This window comes from Platalea leucorodia (genome assembly GCF_965183815.1).
Source record: "Platalea leucorodia genome assembly, chromosome: 4".
Taxonomy (NCBI): Eukaryota; Metazoa; Chordata; class Aves; order Pelecaniformes; family Threskiornithidae; genus Platalea; species Platalea leucorodia.
The window spans coordinates 87,734,299-87,756,654 of NC_138826.1; the positions used below are offsets into that span (position 1 = coordinate 87,734,299).

The following is a 22,356-nucleotide window of genomic DNA, read 5'->3' on the forward strand; positions in this document are numbered from 1 at the left end:
GACCAATACTTCCCTACTAGCCTTTTCAGAGAGGAAGCATGTAGATCCTTGTCTCCACCTCTTGATGGATCCGTTCCCCAAGCCTGTCAGCTGAATCAGGTAAAATTCAAGGTAGGAAATAGTGGCATTTTATCTTCTTGGGGTAATGCTGTAATAACATCAGGATTGCTTATATCAAAACTGAAATTTCTTTGACCACAAACTAACACTCCATTGGGTGGAATTCACTAGGTGTAGAAACATACATTATAAATACGCGAGACTGGTTCTCAATTAATTGTTACCAAAGTCCACAGGGTGATTTTACTAAGTTCTGCTGAGCAGAGACTAGTACTTCAGCTTTCCTGGTCAAACATACACTGTGTATTATTCTGATGGTTGGAAATTACTTGAGTGGACTGTGGTTTCTACTTAAGTGTTGTGCGGCCTATTTTCTAAAAAATGCACAAGCTCTGTCACAAAAATAAGAAAATCTGGGGACTGTCCTTCTAGGGTTGAGGTGAGATCTGCACAAAATGCATTTGCAATCAGATCCATTTCAGTAACCTCATACTAATCAGTGAATAATTCTAGCTTCTAAATACATTTAGAGTGAATGTGAAGGAGCTATTGATTTTAAAAATGTATTGGAATTCTGCTTCATTACACTAACATAATCTAAATGAAGCTGGTACTTATAATTGCCTTCTTTAGAAAACATATTGCTGCCCGTGAGTGGGTGTTTTTACTACAGTAGACATTTGTGCCTTTTATTAGTAGACTCATGGATAATCAGAGGGTAGTCATCTCTCTCTTTAACGGTTCCATTGGGGAGAATTAGTTTTATAGTTCAGTATCTGACTTCATATTTTTGAGAAAGTATTTAGTTGCAAAAGAGACTCTTGTCATGTTTTTACATGTGGAAATTCTTGCTATTCATAATTTTGAAAGACATCATTGTCTATGAAAGTTTTACGTTCAGTACATCCATTAGGAAATTATTGAGGTTTGTGATCTTGGAATCCCTGCCTAATTTCATTTGTTGTATTATGAGAAGACTAAAACATGTTAGACAGCAAAGGCCGGTTCCAGCTTTTCTGGAGAGTGAAGCAGGAGACTTGCTGAAAAAACCATGAATTGGGCTCTTGGGGGAGTTTGTCTCTCTAGAAGGAGGCTAATGAGATAACAGTGGGTGGCCATGTTTGGTGGAGGTCCCCCTCTGCAGGGATGTTATGAGGCTTGATGTGGGGGACTAGAAGAAGCGGTAGGACTCTTACTCTGTAAAGCACAGTCATTGTCCTGCAGGATTTTCAGCATGGCTTTGGAATAAATACTTGGAGAAGCTAAATAAGATCTGCTCAGAAATCCTCGGTGTGATTTCCTAGAGCAGTATTACTGCAAAAATAAACCAGCCAAAACTTTAAGACTGAACTTGACTTCCCTTCATATTGGCTACGGATTTCCGTGGAGATACTATATATTTCACAGAGATACTATATATTTACGTTCACGTTACGCAGAGCAGAATTTAGCCACAACCTTCATTTGGAAAATGACAGTAATCACAAAATTAGCAAATTGATGCAACACTTTCTCACACCTTCTGGAAAAAAAAGTCTGATGTGAGACTATACAGCACATTAGTGCCAGGGCATAAGTATGGCGGAATACTTAAGTGCCTTTGGGACCAATGGCTCGTCTCTTAATTCCCATGAGTAGACCTAGTGAAATCAGTGGTCTGTGGTATCCAGTTTCATTATTGACATACCAGGCAACAGGCCCATAAAACGAGATGCAAAGTGTCGTTTTGAAAAAGATACCACTTGTGCTTAATTCAAATTCACTGTAGCTGTGGATATTTTTGGCCAGAGCTTTTTTTTTTTTTCACCCTACTGAAAAGGACAAATTCAGCAAAAATGAATTTGCAGTTGTTTCTATTTTCAGCAGATTGCTTATTAGAAAAGGAAGAAAATTCCTTGCAATCATCTCTGTCTCCCTCTCCCTCTCTTGTGCGTACTCCCTCCCTCTCTCGGGGTGCTCTCGCACTCTCACATGCGTGTGCATGCGCTCCCTCGCTTTCACACACACAAGCACCCAGAAAAAACAAATTGTATATACATCTGCAGACATACCTACATACATTTTGTATGAATGGATTTTGTCTGAATTTTTTGTTTTAGTCAAAATTTCTGAACACTTTGTTTAAGGGCAAACCAAAATATTTTTCCAAATTTTTACAATTGTCCTGTTCCGTGCTTGCTTAGCTCTGGTGTAGGTTACTTGCTCTAAATTTTGACATGTCGTGGGTACTGTTCCTCTGCTGCAAAAGGCCTGGCCTTTTTATTACCAGACCTAGCTAGGAAAGCGCAGAACCCTTCCTATGAAGGACTGTGACCTTGTAGCCCTGTAATGTGGTGTTGCCTTTGCTAGTAACAACGCCATAAGCTTTGTACTGAGTTTGCAAGGCTTCATGACTGGGGCTTGTCAAGAGCAGTTTCTCTAATTGACCAAGCATCTATATCTGCTTTACTCTTGTTTATCTTTGTGTGGTGCAACTCTAGTTTTATACAGATAGCAGTAACACAGGCCTGCTAGAACAGCAGAGGCACTGAGAGTGCTGGAGCGTGTCCAAAGAAGGGCAACAAAGCTGGTGAAGGGTCTGGAGAACAAGTCTTACAAGGAGCGGCTGAGGGAGCTGGGGTTGTTTAGCCTGGAGAAGAGGAGGCTGAGGGGGGACCTTATCGCTTTCTACAACTACCTGAAAGGAGGTTGTAGCGAGGTGGGGGTCGGTCTCTTCTCCCAAGTAACAAGCGATAGGACGAGAGGAAATGGCCTCAAGTTGTGCCAGGGGAGATTTAGATTATATATTAGGAAAAATTTCTTCACGGAGAGAGTGGTTAGGCACTGGAACAGACTGCCCAGGGAAGTGGTACAATCACAGTCCCTAGAAGTATTCAAAAAACATGTGGATGTGGTGCTTAGGGACATGGTTTAGAGGTAGACCAGGCAGTTAGGTTAACAGGTTGGACTCGATGATCTCAGAGGTCCTTTCCAACCTTAACGATTCTATGATTCTATGTGGCATAGAGGAGTGCAGGTGTGGGATGATAAGAGTTGGGGTACAGGCTTGGCACTGAAGACCCCATGCTATAAACAGCTCAGTAATACGTAAAATGCAGACCTGGAGAACACCAGGTAAAGGGACTGACAATTTTAATTGTATTATTGCTATTATTGTTACTTTTTCTGTATTATTATTGTTTGCTTTTCTATAAAAGTTAGATCTAGACTAACAATGCTTCTTGAATTAGATTGTTAAGATTTTCATTATGCTAACAATAAACTCTTGGCTTTGCTTACATGTATAAGGTGTGCTTCTTCTTTGCTCATGAGCAAGACTTTGAATGTAACAGGGCTGAAAAACTTCTAACTGAAGGAGGCCGTGAGAAGCTATGCAGGATCATGCCCAGTGAAAGATCATTAGGTCTAGCAGCCTACTTTGGGTAGGGAATAGCTTAATTTGTACTGGTCTAACAAGCTTTGTCTTAAGAGGAAGCTGTGGTGTGAAGGAAGGATCTGATCAGGCTTTGTGTTTTGGCGTTATTCTCTGAACGATGGAAACAGTCACAGCCTGCAAGTCCCTCTGCTACAAGGACTGTTATATGTGGGAAAGTATTTTTCCAGGTGAATTCTTTCGTCAGTTCCAAAATTTCCAATGTGTTGCTTCATGCATGTGCTACCAAACCAGCAAGTGGATTCATATTTTTTCCTTTTCAGATTTGCCTGGTTTGCCTCACCTTTTAAAAGTATGTTCTGTTGTCCAGCTAATAGTGAAGTCATATTTTTGCCACTGTTCAACTGCATTTTATTGCTAATAATTCTTCATCCACCTCGCTAAAGTTGAACAGTAATTTGTGTTTGGCTAAAACTGTGTAGCCTATCCTAATGAGATTTAGATTTGATTGATGTACTACTTTGCTGACAGTAAGACGTACTGTTAACTAGACAGTACAGATGCAAGGCATATTGCCTCCAGACAGCTTTTGTTTTCATTTGTGCTTTCAGCATAATTTGAAACATTTTTATTTCCCACCAGATACATTGACTCTTCTTGATATGTTTTGGGTTTTTTTTGGTAAGATAGATGAAACAGGGATAAAGCAGTAGACTTTTATATTTTTTAAAGTCACAGCCAAAGGATGGTCCCATTGCCTGCACCAGAAGAGACAACCTTCACAGCCCAGAGAAGACACAAGTCTTTTAAACCTATAGTAGTGTTTATCCTATGTCTAGAAATTACCAGTAGTTAGCATTTCCCTTAGTATCTTTGTCATCCGGACTCCTGAGAGTTAGAGCCATGATCATAAATGGCTAGCATGATATTAAGCATTTTAGCACAGATGCTAAGAGAGATATTTCTTTTTCCCTTCCTTTTGGCCAATATCTACTTGGCCCTTACATAGACCAAAGAGGACTGCAAACTCTGCTCTGCAGGGTATGAGACCATATCCATCTCAATGGACTAAAAAGAGGCAGGCAATGAATCTCCTAGCTGTAGGAACATTGGCATTATTGGAAAAGATTGATTAATGCTCTGCATAAGTACATTGACCTGCCTCTCACAGTGACTCTGGGTGGCTGTTCGAGATGAACCATTGTGCAAGAGGTGATAAAGACTGAGCCTGTCCAAAGTCAGAGGCTGGTTTATAGGGTGTGAGGAAAGGTTGTATGGGCCTAAGAGCATCTTTCAGAACAATGAGCTAAACATAAAGAGAAAAGCATGTGGAGTTCAGGGTACAAAATTTAATTACCAAAGTTTAGTAAGTCTTCTTACTGAAAATGAGAAATTATTTAGCAACAGCATTAAATATGTTAACTCAAATTGCATTTGAGTTAAATTTATCTTTGAAACCAATCAGTAAAGTTTCAGCATGTTTTTCCCTTATGAAATGACTCTACATTTTCTGCCTTTTTTCCTCCAGTTTCCAGCTTGTTAGCATGAAAATCTCAAGCTGTGTAATATACCGAGATATCTGTAACTATAAAGACACTTCAGTGTTATTATAGTGCTAGTTATAGTATTAGTGTGAGTTTTAAAACATAGGTACTATGTGTCTATATTCACTTGTGTGTTTTACTTGCCTTTAATTGTGCGTTTTACTTACCTTTATCAGGTATAGCACAGCAGTTCTGTTGATGGATTTGGGGTGACTGTACTACTTACAAGTAGTAAATACACAGTATACCTCTCATTACAGAAAATGGGAATGTTCAGGAACATATCTTAATATGAATCTAATTTCTTCAGATTAAAACAAATAATAAGACTTGAGACAATGACCTCAAATTGTTTTTCCAGACATACATCAAGACTTTAGATGCCATTATCTTGGCCCTATCAGGTTTACAAAAGAATGTTATGTCCCACTGGGACTCTCCTTTTCCAGTCAAATAAAGTTCTGGTTTCTGGCTCTGGAGGCTGTGAGATAAAAAATCTGTAAAGCTGTGATATTTTTGTGTTTTAAACAGAGAAAACTGTGCTACAGTGTTACTGGCTTATTAATGGATCTTGACTATCTTGAAATTTTTTATCTGTCTATTTTAGAGAAAGTGAAGGTATTTGGGAATTGGGAGTCTAACAATTTTCTGGCACATTGCTTTAAAATAAAATGTCAACTGTCTGAGACTATTCAGGGAGTCAAGACAGTCTACAGTAATCTTGGTATTTCTCTATTAAGCAGAGGCCAACTGGGACAGTCAAAAGTGGCCACAACATCTTTCACATCTGATTTACTATTTATTATAGGCTTTCATTTCTGCATATGTAATACACGTTTGTAGTGTAAGACAGGCTCAGCAGCATGTGCTATCTAGCATTCTTGTGATTTACCTATCTATTATGATAAGAAACTTTTGTGCTTCCCATATGCTGGGACCATGTGGGTATTTCACATGGACTTCTACTGACCCGTTATCCATCATTTTTCTGTAGATTGGATACTTTTTTCTTTTTAATTCAGGACAGAAGCTTCTATGTTTCTGCAGACAACTAAGAAAATCAAGTGAACACATAGTTGGAACCAGCAAGCAGAACAGCTGGAGCCAGCAGAACAGGGAGTTTTGTAGGGATTTTTCCAATTTTCCTTTCCAGGAAGGATGATGAAGACAAAGATGGCAACTGGCGGCAATGGTGAAAATACTGAAATTAGCACCAGCAGTGAAGATGTTCAAGATGTAGAAAGTGTGTATTCTACGTCACTCTGGAGCTTCTTGTTGCACTTTGTTAATAGATGAAGTGTTTCAGTTGGTAGAGTTTCCAGAAGCAAAGCTCCAGGGATTGGAAATGCAACTAAAGATAATCTGAGATTTTGAGGAAGGAGAATACTGTGGTACAGGAGAAGCTAAATTAAAGAGGGGGTTTACAGCGGAGGAACATGGAAACAAGATCAAGACAGACTTTCTTTTTAAAAAAGAAATCTAAGGAACAGCAGCAGCAGCATGTGAGGAGCTGCAATGAAGAAGGAAATGTCAATCAGTAGGAAAGAACAGAGGAAGAAGTAGCAATATTCATCAGGAGCCAGAGTCTAAGAAAAAGTGTGGTGACCAATCATGACATTGTGCAGACAGAAGAACTGGAAAAAAGAATTAAGAAATACCAGTATAAAGTCACAGTGCCGCATATGTTACTAAAGGGAATAGGAATGGTTATTACATGAGATGATTGAGCTGAAGGAAGGGTAGACTGTCTTCCAGGGGCAAAGGTAGATACAAACCTGCTGCTGAGAAGTTTTGATATGAGTTTGAAAGTAACCACTGATTACTGTTCATTTTGGAACAAAAAATAAAATAAAATTTTCCATTGACATAAAAATAGCTATACTTAGATGAGAAATAGGTGAAGATTCAGGATCTTTTTTATTAGAAGAAATAGCATGGAATCACATTCTGAACATCTAGTCTGTTCTTCTCAATGCCAAGGCAGAATAAACGATAATTCTTTGTAAATACACTTGAGGGGAGGGAATTTTAGGAGAAGGAATAAAATTATTTTAGTTAAAGGGTGATATCAGCACTGAGGGAATATTAGAAGTCAGTCATGAATAACTCTACATTCTGAAGTAGAGTTCAAACAGGGCAGTGTGAGCAGAATATCAAAATTCATTTTAGGATCAAGTTTGCTAAGCTTATGGAAGAGATACCTCTAGGAATTCTATTTTTTGAGCCTTGTCCTAAGCCCCATTTTCTGAATTTACGTGTATGTTGGGATATCTGAATCTTAAAAGACACCAACATCACTTTTTTGCTATCATACTGTGGTACTTCAGTTCTTCATAGCTTCTGGTTTCCCTGGGGGCCACAAAGGAGTATTTGCTTTTTCTGTATAGGTACAGAACTCCATAGGGGAATCCCAGTCTTCTCTCTTAAGGGTCGGAGACTCACAATATTTAAAGGTGATGTGTAGCAGAAGTGCTGGTGTTTCTAATGACTTACTTCTCTGGGTGTCTCATTGGTGCATACTGCTTGTGTTCAGAGCTGAAGCTTGGGGGGTGAAGAAGGAATATTTTCCCCCTTTATCAGATTAAGAGGAAGCTTTATGTTCCCCTGTAGTATCAAGGGTGGCCCACTTGTTAGGGTCACCTGAGGCATCCATCGCAGTCTGGGAGTCAAAGTCTGATCTTGGTTGGGGCCTTATCCAGAGTCTGCTAAGATCAATGAAGTTTTTCACATGGGCACTGTAAATGCATGTAACCTACTTAAGCTATTGGGGCTGGGTGGACTTCTCAGAAAACCAAGTTCAGCGTAGTAATTTTCTTGGAATATATTTGAACTTCTGTGCTATCAGCTGGTAAAAATGGATTTGTGTGAGTGCGAGGAGTATGTTGTGTAATTAGAGTTCTTAATTTCTCATTTCTACAGGATAAGCCATTACCATTATCATCTTGTTGTCCATCTTGAAATTCTGCTGCGATGGATCTTGTATTGAATTTGCTGCAGGGTCCTGTGTTATTGATGTGATTTTTGGCATTCTAATGGAAGCGAGCCTGCTGGGTTTTAGTGGGAAATGATGATTCTGCTGTTATAAAGTACTGAGATTCATGAGCAGGCGAGCTTTTTGGAGAGTTCCTTTAACTATTGTTTTATCAAAAATAAGACAACTGTTCAGGTTTTTCTGTGTTACTCTGGGTTCAGTCAGGATTCACTCTGAAGTCATACTTGGGATTTACCTTAATGTTATTCAGTGAACAATTTGGGCTAATACTTAATGATATTATTTTTTTTCTTCTTCCGGTAAAAATAAATGAAATAAAAGGGTCATTTTGAATATTAAAGTGGGTAGGAAATGCAATATAAAGCATTCCAGGAGAAGCACAGTGGTTTTGCTTCCCTCAGAAACAAAGGCATAGGAATGAAGGAAGCAAAGAGGAACCACAAACGCCGAATGTGTCTGTAGTTACATTCCTGTATATTATCTATGATCAGTTTTAGAATACCGGTTGTCTGTGAAGGAGACATGAAAATAAATCCAACAAAGAGGTGACTATGAGAAGTGCTATGTTTCCTTGTTTTTATTTTGCCTTTCACACAACTCTCAGTTGCTAGGTAAGACCAGCCCTCAGGATTTTATCAATGAAGCCAACCCCCACAAAGCTTAATGAGATCCCAGCCAGCTTAACAAGCTTTGAAATTCATCTGTCTTTAAGACTATACTCTGTAGTTTCTCTCTTTTTTTTTTTTTTTCCCCTCCTGCTCTCAGTCATCTTCCCAATCAAAACCTGAGAACAGCTGTACGTAGGTGACCTCAGTGGTCATCTAGGAAAGTGTCAGTGTTTGTTTTTACCATTTAAAAGAGTAGCCTTAGGTTTAGCATTGTACTTTATACTAGGAGGATCTCTAAGTGTACTGCAAAATGCAGGATTCTGTGTTATGTCTTCTTCCTATTGATTTTCTGCTTATGTATGTTATGAATTGCTTCACCGCCTACTGACATGAACCCGCTTTTGGCAGAGAATGCATTTCCCAATGATGCATAGCAATACTGTAGCACAGATAAGGTATTGTCCTTGATTTTCCTAACCAAAATTTCATGAGGAAATTAGGTCAACAGAATGTAATTACCTACACTGAAATCTCCTAAGGGCACTGGGTAGAGCTGTGCAAATGACTGATTATTTTGATTTGCTTACAGAAGCACAAAAATCAGAGGCAAAAATCAGTCTGAATAGAACAAAATGATTTCTTGTTCAGCCTGAATTGAAACATGTTGGTTCTGAGCGGTTCTTCACAGCTCATTATGAGAATTAAAATAACATTGATTTTTTTTTTTTTTAAACTAAAAATCAGTGCACAAATGCAACATTGCCATTAACTCCAGCAGCTTCTGAAGAGGAAATTCCAGGCTGATCTGAGCGAGCTCTTGAGGTTCACTTCTCTTAGAACACAAAGTCCCTTTTGTACCACCGTGGGTTTCTTAGAGTGCTCTCCCAGGAGGTGACTAATGCAGCTTTCATTACTTTTTATCTATAAAGGAGCTGATCCTTGCCTATTTTTCTGCTCAGAGGGACAGCCTGACTTCCAGACTGGGAGCTGAACTGGGCTGTTGCAGCTGTTCTGTTCTTCACAAAGGAACTGAAGATTCACTAGGTTTCATCCCTAAAAAAAAAATCAAATAAAACTTTAGTTCTGGTTCCTTTTATAAAGGCATCTTTAGGAAGTATTTTGACTATCAAAAGAAAACTAATTTTTCACTAGTACACAGTTTATTAAAAGCATGTAATCTAAAAGAGTTCATGTGACCAACACCAAGGTATACAAGGTATGGCTAAATCCACACACCTATATCTCCTCTGCAGGGAGCCAGGTGCTCCGTTGTCTGGCCAGGCAATGCTTGGCTGTAGGCTGGGTTATAACAGGAGTTGGCACAAGGGACTATAAGGCCTCCTGATCTAAGCAGTTAATGGCAGCTGAACAGGGAATGCAGAATTATGATTCTGGACTAAGGCATCTGAGCTTTGCCTTTCTTCTCTTTCTTACATGTTTAAGTCTGATTTTTGGATCTGGTTCTTGGCCTTTTCTCCTCAAGTCCCCATATATAAAAGATGATCACAGCAATTCTCATCTTTAGTATTACTAGTTGATTAAATAAATCACAAAGCGGACTGCATATGTTTTCCTATTGGAGTTGATGCCGATACAAAGTTGGACTTGGCTCAGCATGTGCTCTGCTCTTGCACGTCATTTTTGAAATGTAACCCTGGCTGGAAGTATAAATAACATTTTAAAAAAAACCTGTAAAAATGAGTTTAAGAATGTGTCGTGGTTTAACCCCAGCCAGCAACTCAGCACCACGCAGCCGCTCGCTCGCTCCCCCCCAGTGGGATGGGGGAGAGAATCGGAAGGGTAAAAGGGAGAAAACTCGTGGGTTGAGATAAGAACAGTTTAATAATTGAAGTAAAATGAAATAGAGCAGTTAAATAGGCAAAGCAAAAACCGTGCACGCAAACAAAACAGAACAAGGAATTCATTCACCACTTCCCATCGGCAGGCAGGTGTTCAGCCATCTCCAGGAAAGCAGGGCCCCATCACGCGTAATGGTTACTTGGGAAGACAAATGCCATCATGCCCCATGTCCCCCTCCTTCCTTCTTCTTCCCCCAGCTTATATACTGAGCATGACGTCATATGGTATGGAATAGCCCCTTGGCCAGTCTGGGCCAGCTGTCCTGGCTGTGCCACCCCCCCCCCAGCTTCTTGTGCCCCCGGCAGAGCATGGGCAGTTGAAAAGTCCTTTACCACTGTGAGCGCCACTTAGCAACTACTTAGCAAGAACAAAACGTCAGTGTATCCTCGACATTGTTCTCATCCTAAACCCAAAACACAGCCCCATACCAGCTACCAAGAAGAAAATTAACTCTATCCCAGCTGAAACCAGGACAGAATGTGATACACTTCACATACTTAGTAGACTCTCTCTAGTGTTGTTAAGCTATTGCTATAGAAATTGTATTGTGGGATTTTAAGGGAATTCTTGTATTCCACAACTATTCTTTCCAAATCTTGCAGAATCCAAAGATCTCATCAGATTTCCAGCGCCGTCTACAGAATATTCAAGAGAGACATTCTAAACTTATTCTTCTCTTTTTGCAGGCTGCTTTTCTGGAGACAATGACCACTTTTTGGCAATTCATCAGCGAAGGAGTGGGAAACCTGTGTTTATTTATCACCATGTGCAGAGTGTGGAGAAAAGTCTGGATACAGACAGTTATAAGAATTCCAAACAAAATTTCCATTCTTCTTCCCACACCAAAATAAGCAAGCTGCACCCTGCAATAATTGTTAAATCGACCTTCCCCAGACCTGCCTACGACCCATCCCTCAATCTGTTAGCTATGACTGGTCAAGATTTGGAAGTGGAAAATCTTCCTATTCCTGCAACAAATGTGATTGTTGTGGTAAGTGCCTTTTCTTCTGAGTTCTGGAGTTGTTTTGTGAATAAATATGCCTGTAGATAAATATAGACATAGATTGTAATGTGGGGTATCCAAAGTTCCTATTCCACTGCCTGGCTGATCATCTAAATCTAAGTAATGACCATACATCTTGAAGCTCTTCACTTTAGTAGAGCTTGCATTCATATAGCCTCACCATCATCAACAAGCAATCTGATGAACCAGTGCAGAATATAGCCTCTCTGTAGGTAAAGAACTTACCTTTACTTCAGATGCCTTTAATCCTCTTGTCTTGACTGGTATTTGCACTGCTTTTGCTGGATGGATTTTAAACTTGTTCTGGATAGGGCACAAGAACATGTACTTTAGGGAACAATTCAACAGAGGCAGGGAGATTTTAAAAGGCTGACACGAAGGATTCATTCACTTCTGTTTCTGCAGTGAATCCGCCATGATGCTTACGTAGCTGTTTGAAAACAAGCCTGTTTCTTGCAAAGAATAAGAACTATGTTTTTGTTAGTGTAAGCCTTATGTGCTCCTTCTGGGCGATACCGTCTGGGACCCCCTCTTTCAGTTAACTACATGTGTGATCTATCCCGTTCTCAGAAAAGTGATGGCAGTGCTCCCTCCTGCAGCGGAGGGCATGGCAGTGGAATTGTACACTGATGCCACCCTGCTGCATCCTCACCCTTCATGCCAGTGAAGCAGCATGCTGTCAGTAGAGGTGTCCTCTGCAGAATGCACAGCACAGTCTGTACGTGCTCTGCGTAGACACTGCTCTGCCTCACCCTGGTGCATCGGTAGCCCTGCTTGATTATGGAGAAGAGCGTTGGGCTCATCCTTCTCCTTCTTGGAAGGCAGAACAACCATTCATAGTGGCTCATGCACTCATTCGAGTGAACTAATAAAGATTAAACTGAAACAATGTGACTAATTACAATCAGCAGCTATTTGCCTAATTCTGTAAATTACTCTGTAGAGAAGATGCTAGATTAAAAGAGATGGCCTTTACGAATAAGGAAAGAAGACAGAGCATACAACACTAGGCCATGTTAGCCCACAAAGTGTTTCAGCATCGTGTATGAGTTCCTCGTACTGTTGGTACCTCTAGAGATCTGCCCTCATGAATGCACCAAATGCAATAGAGGCTAGTGACACAGAAAAGAATAATCAGGAAAAAAAAAAGGGTAGTAATTTTATTAGTCTAACTTTAAAGTTTTAACAGTTAAAAATTGTATCAGAGAAGTAGGCTCAAAAAGCTGCGCTCTGGACTTGTCACATCCCACATGAACAAGACCTGCTAATTTGAGATTAGATGGCTAGCATAGTCAGTGGACTAGATTCATTTGTATGTAAATGTCCGTATCAGAGCAAAATAAGGTACTGACAGCCTTGCCTCACTGGGGACGTGCCAACTGTACAGAGTCCCAATACTGCATGGTACTGATCAGGAGGAGGAGATGCCAAGCAAGCTTGGATGCATCTATGTCCCAAGCTAGCCTAAGCCAGGAGGGCCAACGCCATAGCAAAGGTGCCTGCTCTCTTTTTTCCATAGCAAGCATTACTTCACCTCCTGTGAAGGTGAAACCTTTCTGTTAATGCAGGCAACTCAGAATATGCATGGCCCTTCATTTTTTCATTAAATGACACTGTTACCTGTGGCCTGTTATTTTAGTAGAGCTTTGCACATTTTTGGAAACCCATGGTCCTCAACTTGAAATGGAAGAATCCTGCAAAATATTCTGGGGCTACCCTGATTTTAGCTGACTGGCTCTGTGCCTGCATTAAAAGCTAAATGAGGCAGATTTTCAATCGGAAGTCACATTAAAAAAAGATCTATTAAATCTACATTAAGTTCTCATTAAGTGACCTCGGTCTGAAGCTTTGCTACTGCATTTCTAGGATGGAGCTGCTGCTCTGAAGCCTTCTGTTCTGGCTGAGAACCATATGTGCTTTAAGGGGGGGCATAACAGCATGAGCTAATCATGACATGAAAGCTGTTTGTTGCTTGGGATCTTCAGGTATCTCTGGATGTGTTGAAGGACAGTTTTTTTTTGTTTGTTTTTAATGTCATCCTTTCATAAAAAGCCTTTGGGGAAGCGTATGTTTTAAAGCTGAAGTGCTGAGAGTCAGACATCTCACTGGACTAATCCCACAATAAGAAATTTTGAAGCTGTCTTCCTCCAAAGGGCAGCTGTCCCACAGCAGGGTGGTTGCCATAATCCAAGCACAGCCCTGCTCCTGCCAGGTCTCCGCGCTTCAACGTTTTCGTTTCTCCCTCTTGAATTTCATGTTAAGTAGATGGTAATGTTAATGTCATTGCCGAGGGAGCCTGTTTTGTTTTGAATACATGTATATCGCCCCCTCTTTGTTTCGAACTAGCATTTACTGCTTGTTGCTGCGTTTTGGTTTTTATCATATAGGGCAAGTGGCAACATTTGTTGTTTTGCCCTGGCTGACCCTTTTTGTTCCAGCCTTTAGCAATGTTGTTGGTTGCTCAACTTGAAAGGGCAATTGCTAGTGTTAATGCTTCCTGTAATCCAGTTACATGACTAGTGCACATTGTGATTTACTATGAAAGCCAGCAACGGGGGTTATTTTTTAGAATAAATCAACGCTGTTGCGGCTCTGCAGAGGGGAAGAAACTGAATTCAATCTAATTTCAGTGACTTGAGGTCCATTTTCTTCGTGATAGAGGTGGAAAGGTAGGGTGAGTGGATGCCTAATGTAGAGCTATTACAAGGTTACATTTTGTGCTAAGGACTAGACCATCTGACAAGCAAAATGTTGCCAAGGCACGGCAGAGTGCTATGAAGCCAAGAATTCTGCAGGTCTTGTGTCAAAAAGTGATGTTTTGTGACTCTGTCAATAAAGAATGCACATTAAGAAGAAATTTTACTGAACCTGGGGAAACTGTAGTGCTTGTTTGCCTGAGGGAGGAAGAGGAGGGATTTATTTTCTGGGAGTGAGTTTTATATAGCTGAAGGCTTTCCATCACATTACCCAGGATTAAGTTCCTGTCTTTTTTGTGTGTGTGTGTGTGCTCAGTGCACATTGTTTGTTGAGGGAAGTGAGGACAATCCAGAGCTCTTAGAAGCATTTTGACTGTTCTATAAATGCCTTAGTGCTTAACCATATGTTCTGCTTAGCTATCTCTAAATGACGTGAGATCAACTCGTATGAAAATTGCTTCGTTAACATACGGAATTACATAATTTTTTTGTAATACTTGAGAGTTTTCTATTTGTATGGGTTTATTTTGGATCTCAGAATCTATACGCTCATCGAACATATTAGAGAGTTAGTAGTGAAATGAACAAGTTCTCCAAATGTTTATTTGTGTTTATTCCAAGTCTTTCCAATACTGAATGTGAGCACCACCAAGGTCAAGGCAGTACATGGAAAGTAGATACAGAGTATGGATAACCATTTATGATTAAAATTTTGCTAACACACTTGTTAAAAAGCCCAAACATATATACATACATATATATAGTTAAGGCTGCACTTGAGAGTAAAGCAGGACTTGTTGTAAAGGTTACAGCTCAGACTAGGTCTAAAGTATCACCTCATGGAGGTGCTAAAGCATCATCCCTTGCAACCTGATATAGTTTGGTCTGTCCAAAGTCTGTCTCAGGCACACAAGTGCGTTGTACTAAGACTGGACCAAGCTCCTCAGATGCTTTTTTCACTTGTATCCTGTGAAGCGTTTCAGAAATGTAAAGGTAATAAACTTGCTCAATATATTGACATTTTGCCTTTCATACCTCGCTACTACTATACGCCTTCTTATATAAATGTGAAAATTTGTCGCTATTTCTGTTGCTTCGAAAGGTCACAGCACTGTACAGTAGCCTAAAATTCAGCGCATCTCTTCAGTTTTGTTTGGCTTACATGAGTGTTACTGAACTGAGTTGATTCATTAGAGTTTCTCTCAGCTAATGTCAGTAGGACATAAGATTCACAGACAGCCACACAGAGCTTCTCTTTGCCTTTTCCATGGCATTTTGGGTAAGGCTGAATGCCTCAGAGCTATAGCTCTGCCATACCATTACAGCTACTTTGTCACCAGTGTTTGAACCATCTACCTTTAAGCACACTGAAGACCGCAAGGAAGAGCTTCAGATGCTAGTGCTTTGAGAGAGGATTCAGTGGAAGAGTAAAGCACACGAGTGTATGTATATATAAGCAGATAGCCACATGTGAACTCGGTATTCAAGCTTCAGTATAGGCAGTGGAAATCTAGCCTGTTGGTAGTCTATTAAGCTATCTAGCACTTTTCTAAACAAATTCTGGGTGATTAGAGAGTTAATATAGGTCAGGGACCATATCCAATAGTCAGACTGGATGTGGTCATCCTGGTTTGGAGATTAGCACTGACACGGGCCATTTCCACATCAGTTTTCTTACTGTCAGAGAATAGTACCAGACACATTTAATCTACCAGTAGAACATAGCCTTGATGTCTACTTCAGGGTGAGCTAAGTATCTCCTTAAGCCCAAATGGCTGTAGTGACAAGATTTCTATTGATGATAGTGGGTGCTTAAGCACCAGCTGCACACTGACTACTTACATATTTATATATATTCATACACGCACACCACATGTACATTTAGTGCCATCTTAATCTGGAGCTGATCCCAGCTTAAACAACACATTTTATATTGAAATAATGTGGAAATCCTTTCCAAATCTAGGAACAGTTCAAGTAGGTGGGCTGCTTCTGGGTGGCTTTGGGTAGCTGAAAACCACGAGGCTGTGAAATCACAGCAGAACTGCTTTTACACTTATGTCAAATTCATCCCACCAGTACTGCTCTATCCTCTTGTCTGACTCTGCTCATACTACATACTCAGAGAAGATGCATCTCTTGCTTGCTTACTGACATGGCCTTACACATATAAGTTTATTCCTCCATCAGTTCCCCATTTCCTGATGCATCAGGTTTAATTACGGGTGTCAAGGCCCAGAACTCATCTGCCTTATTTTTTCCTATATTTTATTTATTATTCCCACTACTTTTTTTCTGCTGGAAATGTCTATTTTTCTAATTCTTTTGTACTTTGTGTGAAGCCATGACTTCCACATGGATGATCTTAAAGGTCTTTTCCAACCTAAATGATTCTATGATTCTGTAGTGTCCTCCTGAAGCTCCTCTAGTAACACACAGAATGTCCTACTCTCTCCTCCTTCATGTATCCACTCAAGACTTACTTCTGATGCAAGACTTGCTTCTTCCTTTTAAAGATCAGCCAAACAAAGGGAGCCACACTACACAATATGCTTTCTTCTGAGCATTGAAATTCCCTCTACTGACTGGCTTTGTTGGAGTGCCATAAGAAGAACTGTATGAGGAGAGCTTGATAAAAAGGTGGGGGCATTCAATCTTTCCAAGCATTTTCAGTCCAAAAAAATATTTTACCTATAGGTACATTTTTGTGGAGACGTTTAATTAGTTTTCTTTTCTCTTCATAAAAATGGAACAATGTCTGTGAAATTTGCTTTTTACTTTTCTTTAAATGGAAAATACATGTTTCTTCTCACTGGTATTTTGGTAATATAAGATGCCCTCTTTTTCACGGCTAAGTCATAGAGTTTTACTGAATGAGAGGAGTAGGATACAGAGAGCCCTGTGAGTCACAGCACCAAGCTGCATGTGATCTTTCTGCATACTGGAAGGTAAATGGCCTTCTGAGAATCCCAAGAACAGAAGATGCTCTGATAATGTTTTTTCACCAGTAACCTGTTCCAGCTTTCCCCAGCTGTCTACTCCACTGATGCACTGTTTTTCCATAATCTCTTACTACTCTTTTCCCTGATGTTGAATACCTTGCCTTGATATAAGATAAAGTCTCTTCCTTATTTCAGTTCTCTTTGTTAGGGACTCTTCTGTCTTTCAGATACTGTGTCAGCCTCTGCTGGCACAGCACCCACCCAGTTAACTGGCCCAGTAAGGCCATGGTGAACAATCTGTAAAGTTATATTTAAATGTTTCTGTCTCAGTCTGATAAAAGTGCATAGAAGTCTGTGATAAACTATGATAGCCCAGGGTGATCCGTTAGACCAGAAATTAAGGACCGCTTTCAGGAGAGCACAGGCCAAAAGTGATTCTTCATTTGGGAGGGAGAGGAAGGGAGAGGAATGGATAAGGCTGGGGATGTTCTTATGACAGAACAGGCAGGGTTTCTGAAGCAAGCGGTTGGTTTGTTGTTGCTCATGCACCGTCTGCCTTCCACCCTATGTTGCGTGATATGTTATAGTACAGTTAGTTTGGAAGTTATTCAAAATGGTAATTTTATCTTCCTATTACATCCGGTACAGTAATGTCCTAATTTTCACTGGGATAGATGTAGATGTATGTATATGTAGTTCTATCTATAGCTAGATGTAGTTATACTATATTGTACTAATGGAAGGGACTAAGGAGGTGCTTTTTGAATACTGCGTGAACCTGGGGTCTCAGCCTTGAGTCTGTCAGACTCCGACTCCAAAGGCCATTTACCTTCTGGTGCACAGAAAGACCGCACGCAGCGTGGTGCAGTCACTCAGAGGGCTCTCTGTATCCTAATCCTCTCGTTCAGTAAAAGCACCCTAAGCTCACTCCCTCTGTAGGCCTTGTGAAGAGGTGGTCAAAATACTTTTGAAAGTATATTAAGCTACAAAATGGGGTGAGAATAAGGCAAAAAGTATGTTATGAGTGAGGAGAACACGTAGTCCATAAAGTGGCAGGTCAACCAGTGCTAGGGCAAACAGCCAAGCTAATGGTCTATGAAATGGAACAAAAAGTCAGATGTCACTTCTTGTCACTTAACATCTGTTATTGCCAGCCTAAGAGAGGGATTGGCACTGTGCCAGGCAGAGGAAGCATAAATAGAAAATCGTGTCTCCGCAGTGACTTCTCAAAGGAGCCTTCTGAGCAGTAAGATCTGGAAATCCAGTAAGGTCTCAACTGTGTCCCTCTCCATTTCCAGGTCATGTGTTTGTCTGATGCTTGGAACAACAGAGGACAAGTGCCGTGCTGATAGACAGTGAAGTTTTAAGACCTTATTATAATTACAGTGCTGACTTGCTAACAAGCTCTAAATGTTAGTCACACATTACAACAGTGCGCAACATCAGTCAGTATCCTTAGTGTGATTGTTATAATCACTGTTGTGTCGCTTTACGCTTTACGTCATGACCCCGAACACCAGGTCTTCACAGTATTTGGCTTCTAGACTTAAGTCCACCTTCTAATAAGAGATTGATGCTCACCATTATCTTAGTCCTTTCTTTAGTAATTATACTAGGCATAACATATCTGCAGCAAGCCTTGCAAATAGACCTAGTAGCCTGCAGCTCTGTCATTCTGGATTTTGTTTGCACAAAGAAATCTAGAGAATCTGCATTAGTTGGCCTCATTTGCTTTCTGCTTCCTTCTGTGCGCTCCAGCAGGGATAATTGCATGCTGAACCATTATCGTGGTATTGTGTTTGCTGTCAGTCCTTGTGGAAAACAGGAAAGATTGCATTAGGTTGTAACATGCACTAAAACCTCCTTAAGGCACTTTTTTTTCTTCTGACTGGCAAAATGATAAAAGAATGTTAGTGGGATATTCAGCAACCCCGTGCTTTAATTGATTAGCTTAATGCTGGCAACTTTGGGGTTATTTTCTGTCACATTCATTTGGATGCTAAACTTGCACAAAAGCTAGTCATATCTTTCACAAATTGACCAGATCCTCTTTGGTCACAAAGTTTTCCCTTTTCCTGCATTTTTTAGTGAAGGGAAGATGTTTCTTGAAGTCATTTAGTTTTCTTCATAAGCTCCGCAGTTTAAATGAAAACTGGATTTCAGGAGCAGGCATCTTATATGTTTTTAAACTAAAGACTAAAGTTTCATTGACAGTTAGCATTGTGCAGTTCATCTGTAAGAAGGTAAGAGTTGGCTGTTCCATACTTCTTCTTTCAGCTGTATGTTCCTATAACTGACCAGTCCCAGCTATAAAGTAGATACTTGTGTGTAGCAGAAAGGAATCTCCCTATGTTTTTCCATTCTTCAAATTGCTGGGGTTTGTTCTCCAGGAAAATCTTTATTAATTGATATTTTTTTGTTTTTGGCAAAACAGAGATTTTCCATGAAATTGGATTGAATTCAGCCACAGTTGCAGCCAAATCAAAGATCTTCACTTTTGCTTAAGCATTTTCAATATATCTTGGAGGTGCAGGGGAACTCAAATGTGAGAGTAGGGCTGTATACTGAAATGTGGGAGACTTGGCTCAAAGACTTGCTCTGAAGGAGATAGAGGAGAAAACTGAACCTGAATCTTTCTCATTCCACATGATCTAGTCGCTGAGCTAAGGGGTACAGAGTGCCACTTATATTCACAGATGAAATGATTTGTTTGTCCCAAAAGGCATCGTTTCAGCCAACGAAAGATTCAGAGAAGTGTTGATCTTGGGCTGATCCAGTACAAATTTCTTGTATGTATTTTGATTTGGCCTCTGAAACAGGGAAAAACTCCACAAACAAACAAACAAAAAACCAAGCCCCCCTGCTGCTTCCTTATTACTTACATGGCCCCATTTATTCCTCTGATCAAAATAGGCTTCTGTGCCATTTCTGTGCCATGCTGTACTGAATTCCAGGAGAAAAGACCCAGAGATTTAGACAACAGTGGATTTTCCATCCCTGCTCTTTGTTTGGCTTCTTCATGACGATGCCCAAACTGCACTGTGGGTGTTTCAGCCTTCAGCTTTGGAGGCAGCCTTGAGCTCCTTACCGGTTGGAGCTGCACTGTCTCCATTACCCGGAACAGTACAGACAGGCTTGTATTTCAGCAGGACTTCAGGAGATTGCTATACCACTATCAATGTTATGTTTTCCTTTTACAAGTGAGCTGAAACCTATTACTGCCTAAATTTGACTAAGGAAAGGGAAAAGTTTCCTGGCACGCAGAGTTTCGGGTGCCATCACTGGAATCACACACGCTTGATGTCCAGAATCATAAATGAACAAAATGGCCCTGCTGGGGTCATGAGACCCACCAATAAACAAATCAGTGACTTCTTCCCACAATAAATCTAAGTGTTGTGTTGATAATGTTCAGGAATAAAGACTGAAGAAGCACTTTTTCTTTTTTTTTTTTTTTTTTTTTTTTTTTAAATTCTTTCTGTACCCTCAGAGAGCTATCTTTGTGAAAACCCAAGTCCCCTACAGTAACGTTTAAAAGGCAGATAAAGGGCACTCAGATAAAAAGACAGCAAGACAGCATGTGTTTCCTTATCCGTCAATGTTTTGTTGGATCTGGCAGTTCAGCCTCTGGAATAATCCTTTTGGTTCTTCACTTCTGACGTCATTGTTAGGAAAAGTGACAGCTTCTATGAAGCTCCTGAATAGATGGTTCATAATGTGTTCTTGTATGTAACCCCTTAAATATTAAGCCTTATAAAAATTCCTTTTGAAAAAGAAAAATAATATTTTTTCCCATATCATCGCTACATTAATATGTGATATTTTTAAAACACAGTGACGTTTTGAATCAGACAAGCATTATTAGGGAGCAGAAGATGATCTTTTGAACACACTTTTTAAAATGTTTCATAGGTCAAATATTACTGCACTTCGGCATCTATTTTGCAAAAAATAAATATTGAATTCTGAAATGAAATGCACAGGCTGGGAGGATATTGGAGTTTGAAAGTGATCACATAGCTATCAACCGAATGATGTTTTTTCAGTCACCTCGGTACCGAAATAGTTCATGGAAAGGGGAATAACCCAGGGAGGTAAGCAGAGAGGTACAAAGTCTTTGTCTGTCTTCGTTGCTGTTGCTAAAAGCATTTAAGTAATGTTTTGCTGTCTTTCCTTTGAAGGTCAGTCGTCATGACTGACAATTTGTAATGGACCTAATTCTTATTTGGCTCTGCACCACAATAAACGGATGGAAAATACTTTTTAGCAGATAAAGCACTTTGAAATGAGTATATGGTAGAAGTATCATGAAAGGTGTTGGGAGCATATATCAAGACTGCTAATATAACAGCGTTGAATCGTGTAGGAAAGTGGTTGACTGCATATGTTATATCTGTGTTTATTTAAACATGAATTGAAACAGATTTACATTTCAGCCTTTATTAGCTGTTGGAGAATAATAGTGGAATGTCTGCTTTGTACAGATTTGGCTGAGGATACACATTCTCCTTGGGAATGGTCATTGTGTAATAAACTGTAGCATAGAAATCAATGACAATATAAATCAAGATTTTTACATTTACAATATGTTAAAGTAAATTTTGCTTGATTTACACAATGTCATTGATTGAATTTAATTTCATTTTTTTGCCCATTTTCCTGTTGGTGTTTTTAGAATGAGAGGTTATCTTTTTGCTGGTACTAACTGTACTAGTAATCTTGCTGTCTTTTTGAAAACACTGAAAGAAATAAGGATCGCTTCTGTTACAGTCCTGTGGTGTTCTGGCAACAGTTATAGCTTTCTGCAATGTTTAGCCAAATTGTTGCTGATATGCTTTCTTCGTGCAACACATAATGTATTGTCTAATTAAGAACACAGCTCTGGAGGCTAACCTTTACAAATAGATATGATATTTCAATTGCATGTAATAAAAATTATTTCATGTTATAACAGTTTAATTTTGGGTACTGTACCATGTAGTTCTATAGTAGTGCAGTCTTCTGAGCTGACAGGTCATTAAAACACAAATGTTTTGGGTTAGTGGAAGAATGACCTTAAATATGGTGCTCTTAGAACCTTTGCATTCTTTAGGCAAAGTAAAGCTTAAACAGTATAGAAATTATATTCCTTTTCTTAAGGTGATGATGAAAAATAAGCACGAAGCACATGTTGTCCGCAAAACCTCTCTCACAGGCTTTCTCTGGAATGGTGCTACGGGATGCTGTGGCTCTGCCTAATTAGCCACAGTAAAAGTGT

General features: G+C 39.8%; 1 protein-coding gene across 1 annotated transcript in view; it reads left to right on the forward strand.

Moving 5' to 3' along the window:
- The window catches only part of PTPRR (protein tyrosine phosphatase receptor type R), a 153,410-nt gene that overhangs the window by 3,383 nt on the left and 127,671 nt on the right, over positions 1-22,356 (forward strand). The window contains exon 2 of the mRNA XM_082308958.1: positions 11,124-11,428. Coding sequence (XP_082165084.1) covers positions 11,124-11,428 — 305 coding nt within the window. The remainder of the gene's footprint in view (positions 1-11,123; positions 11,429-22,356) is intronic.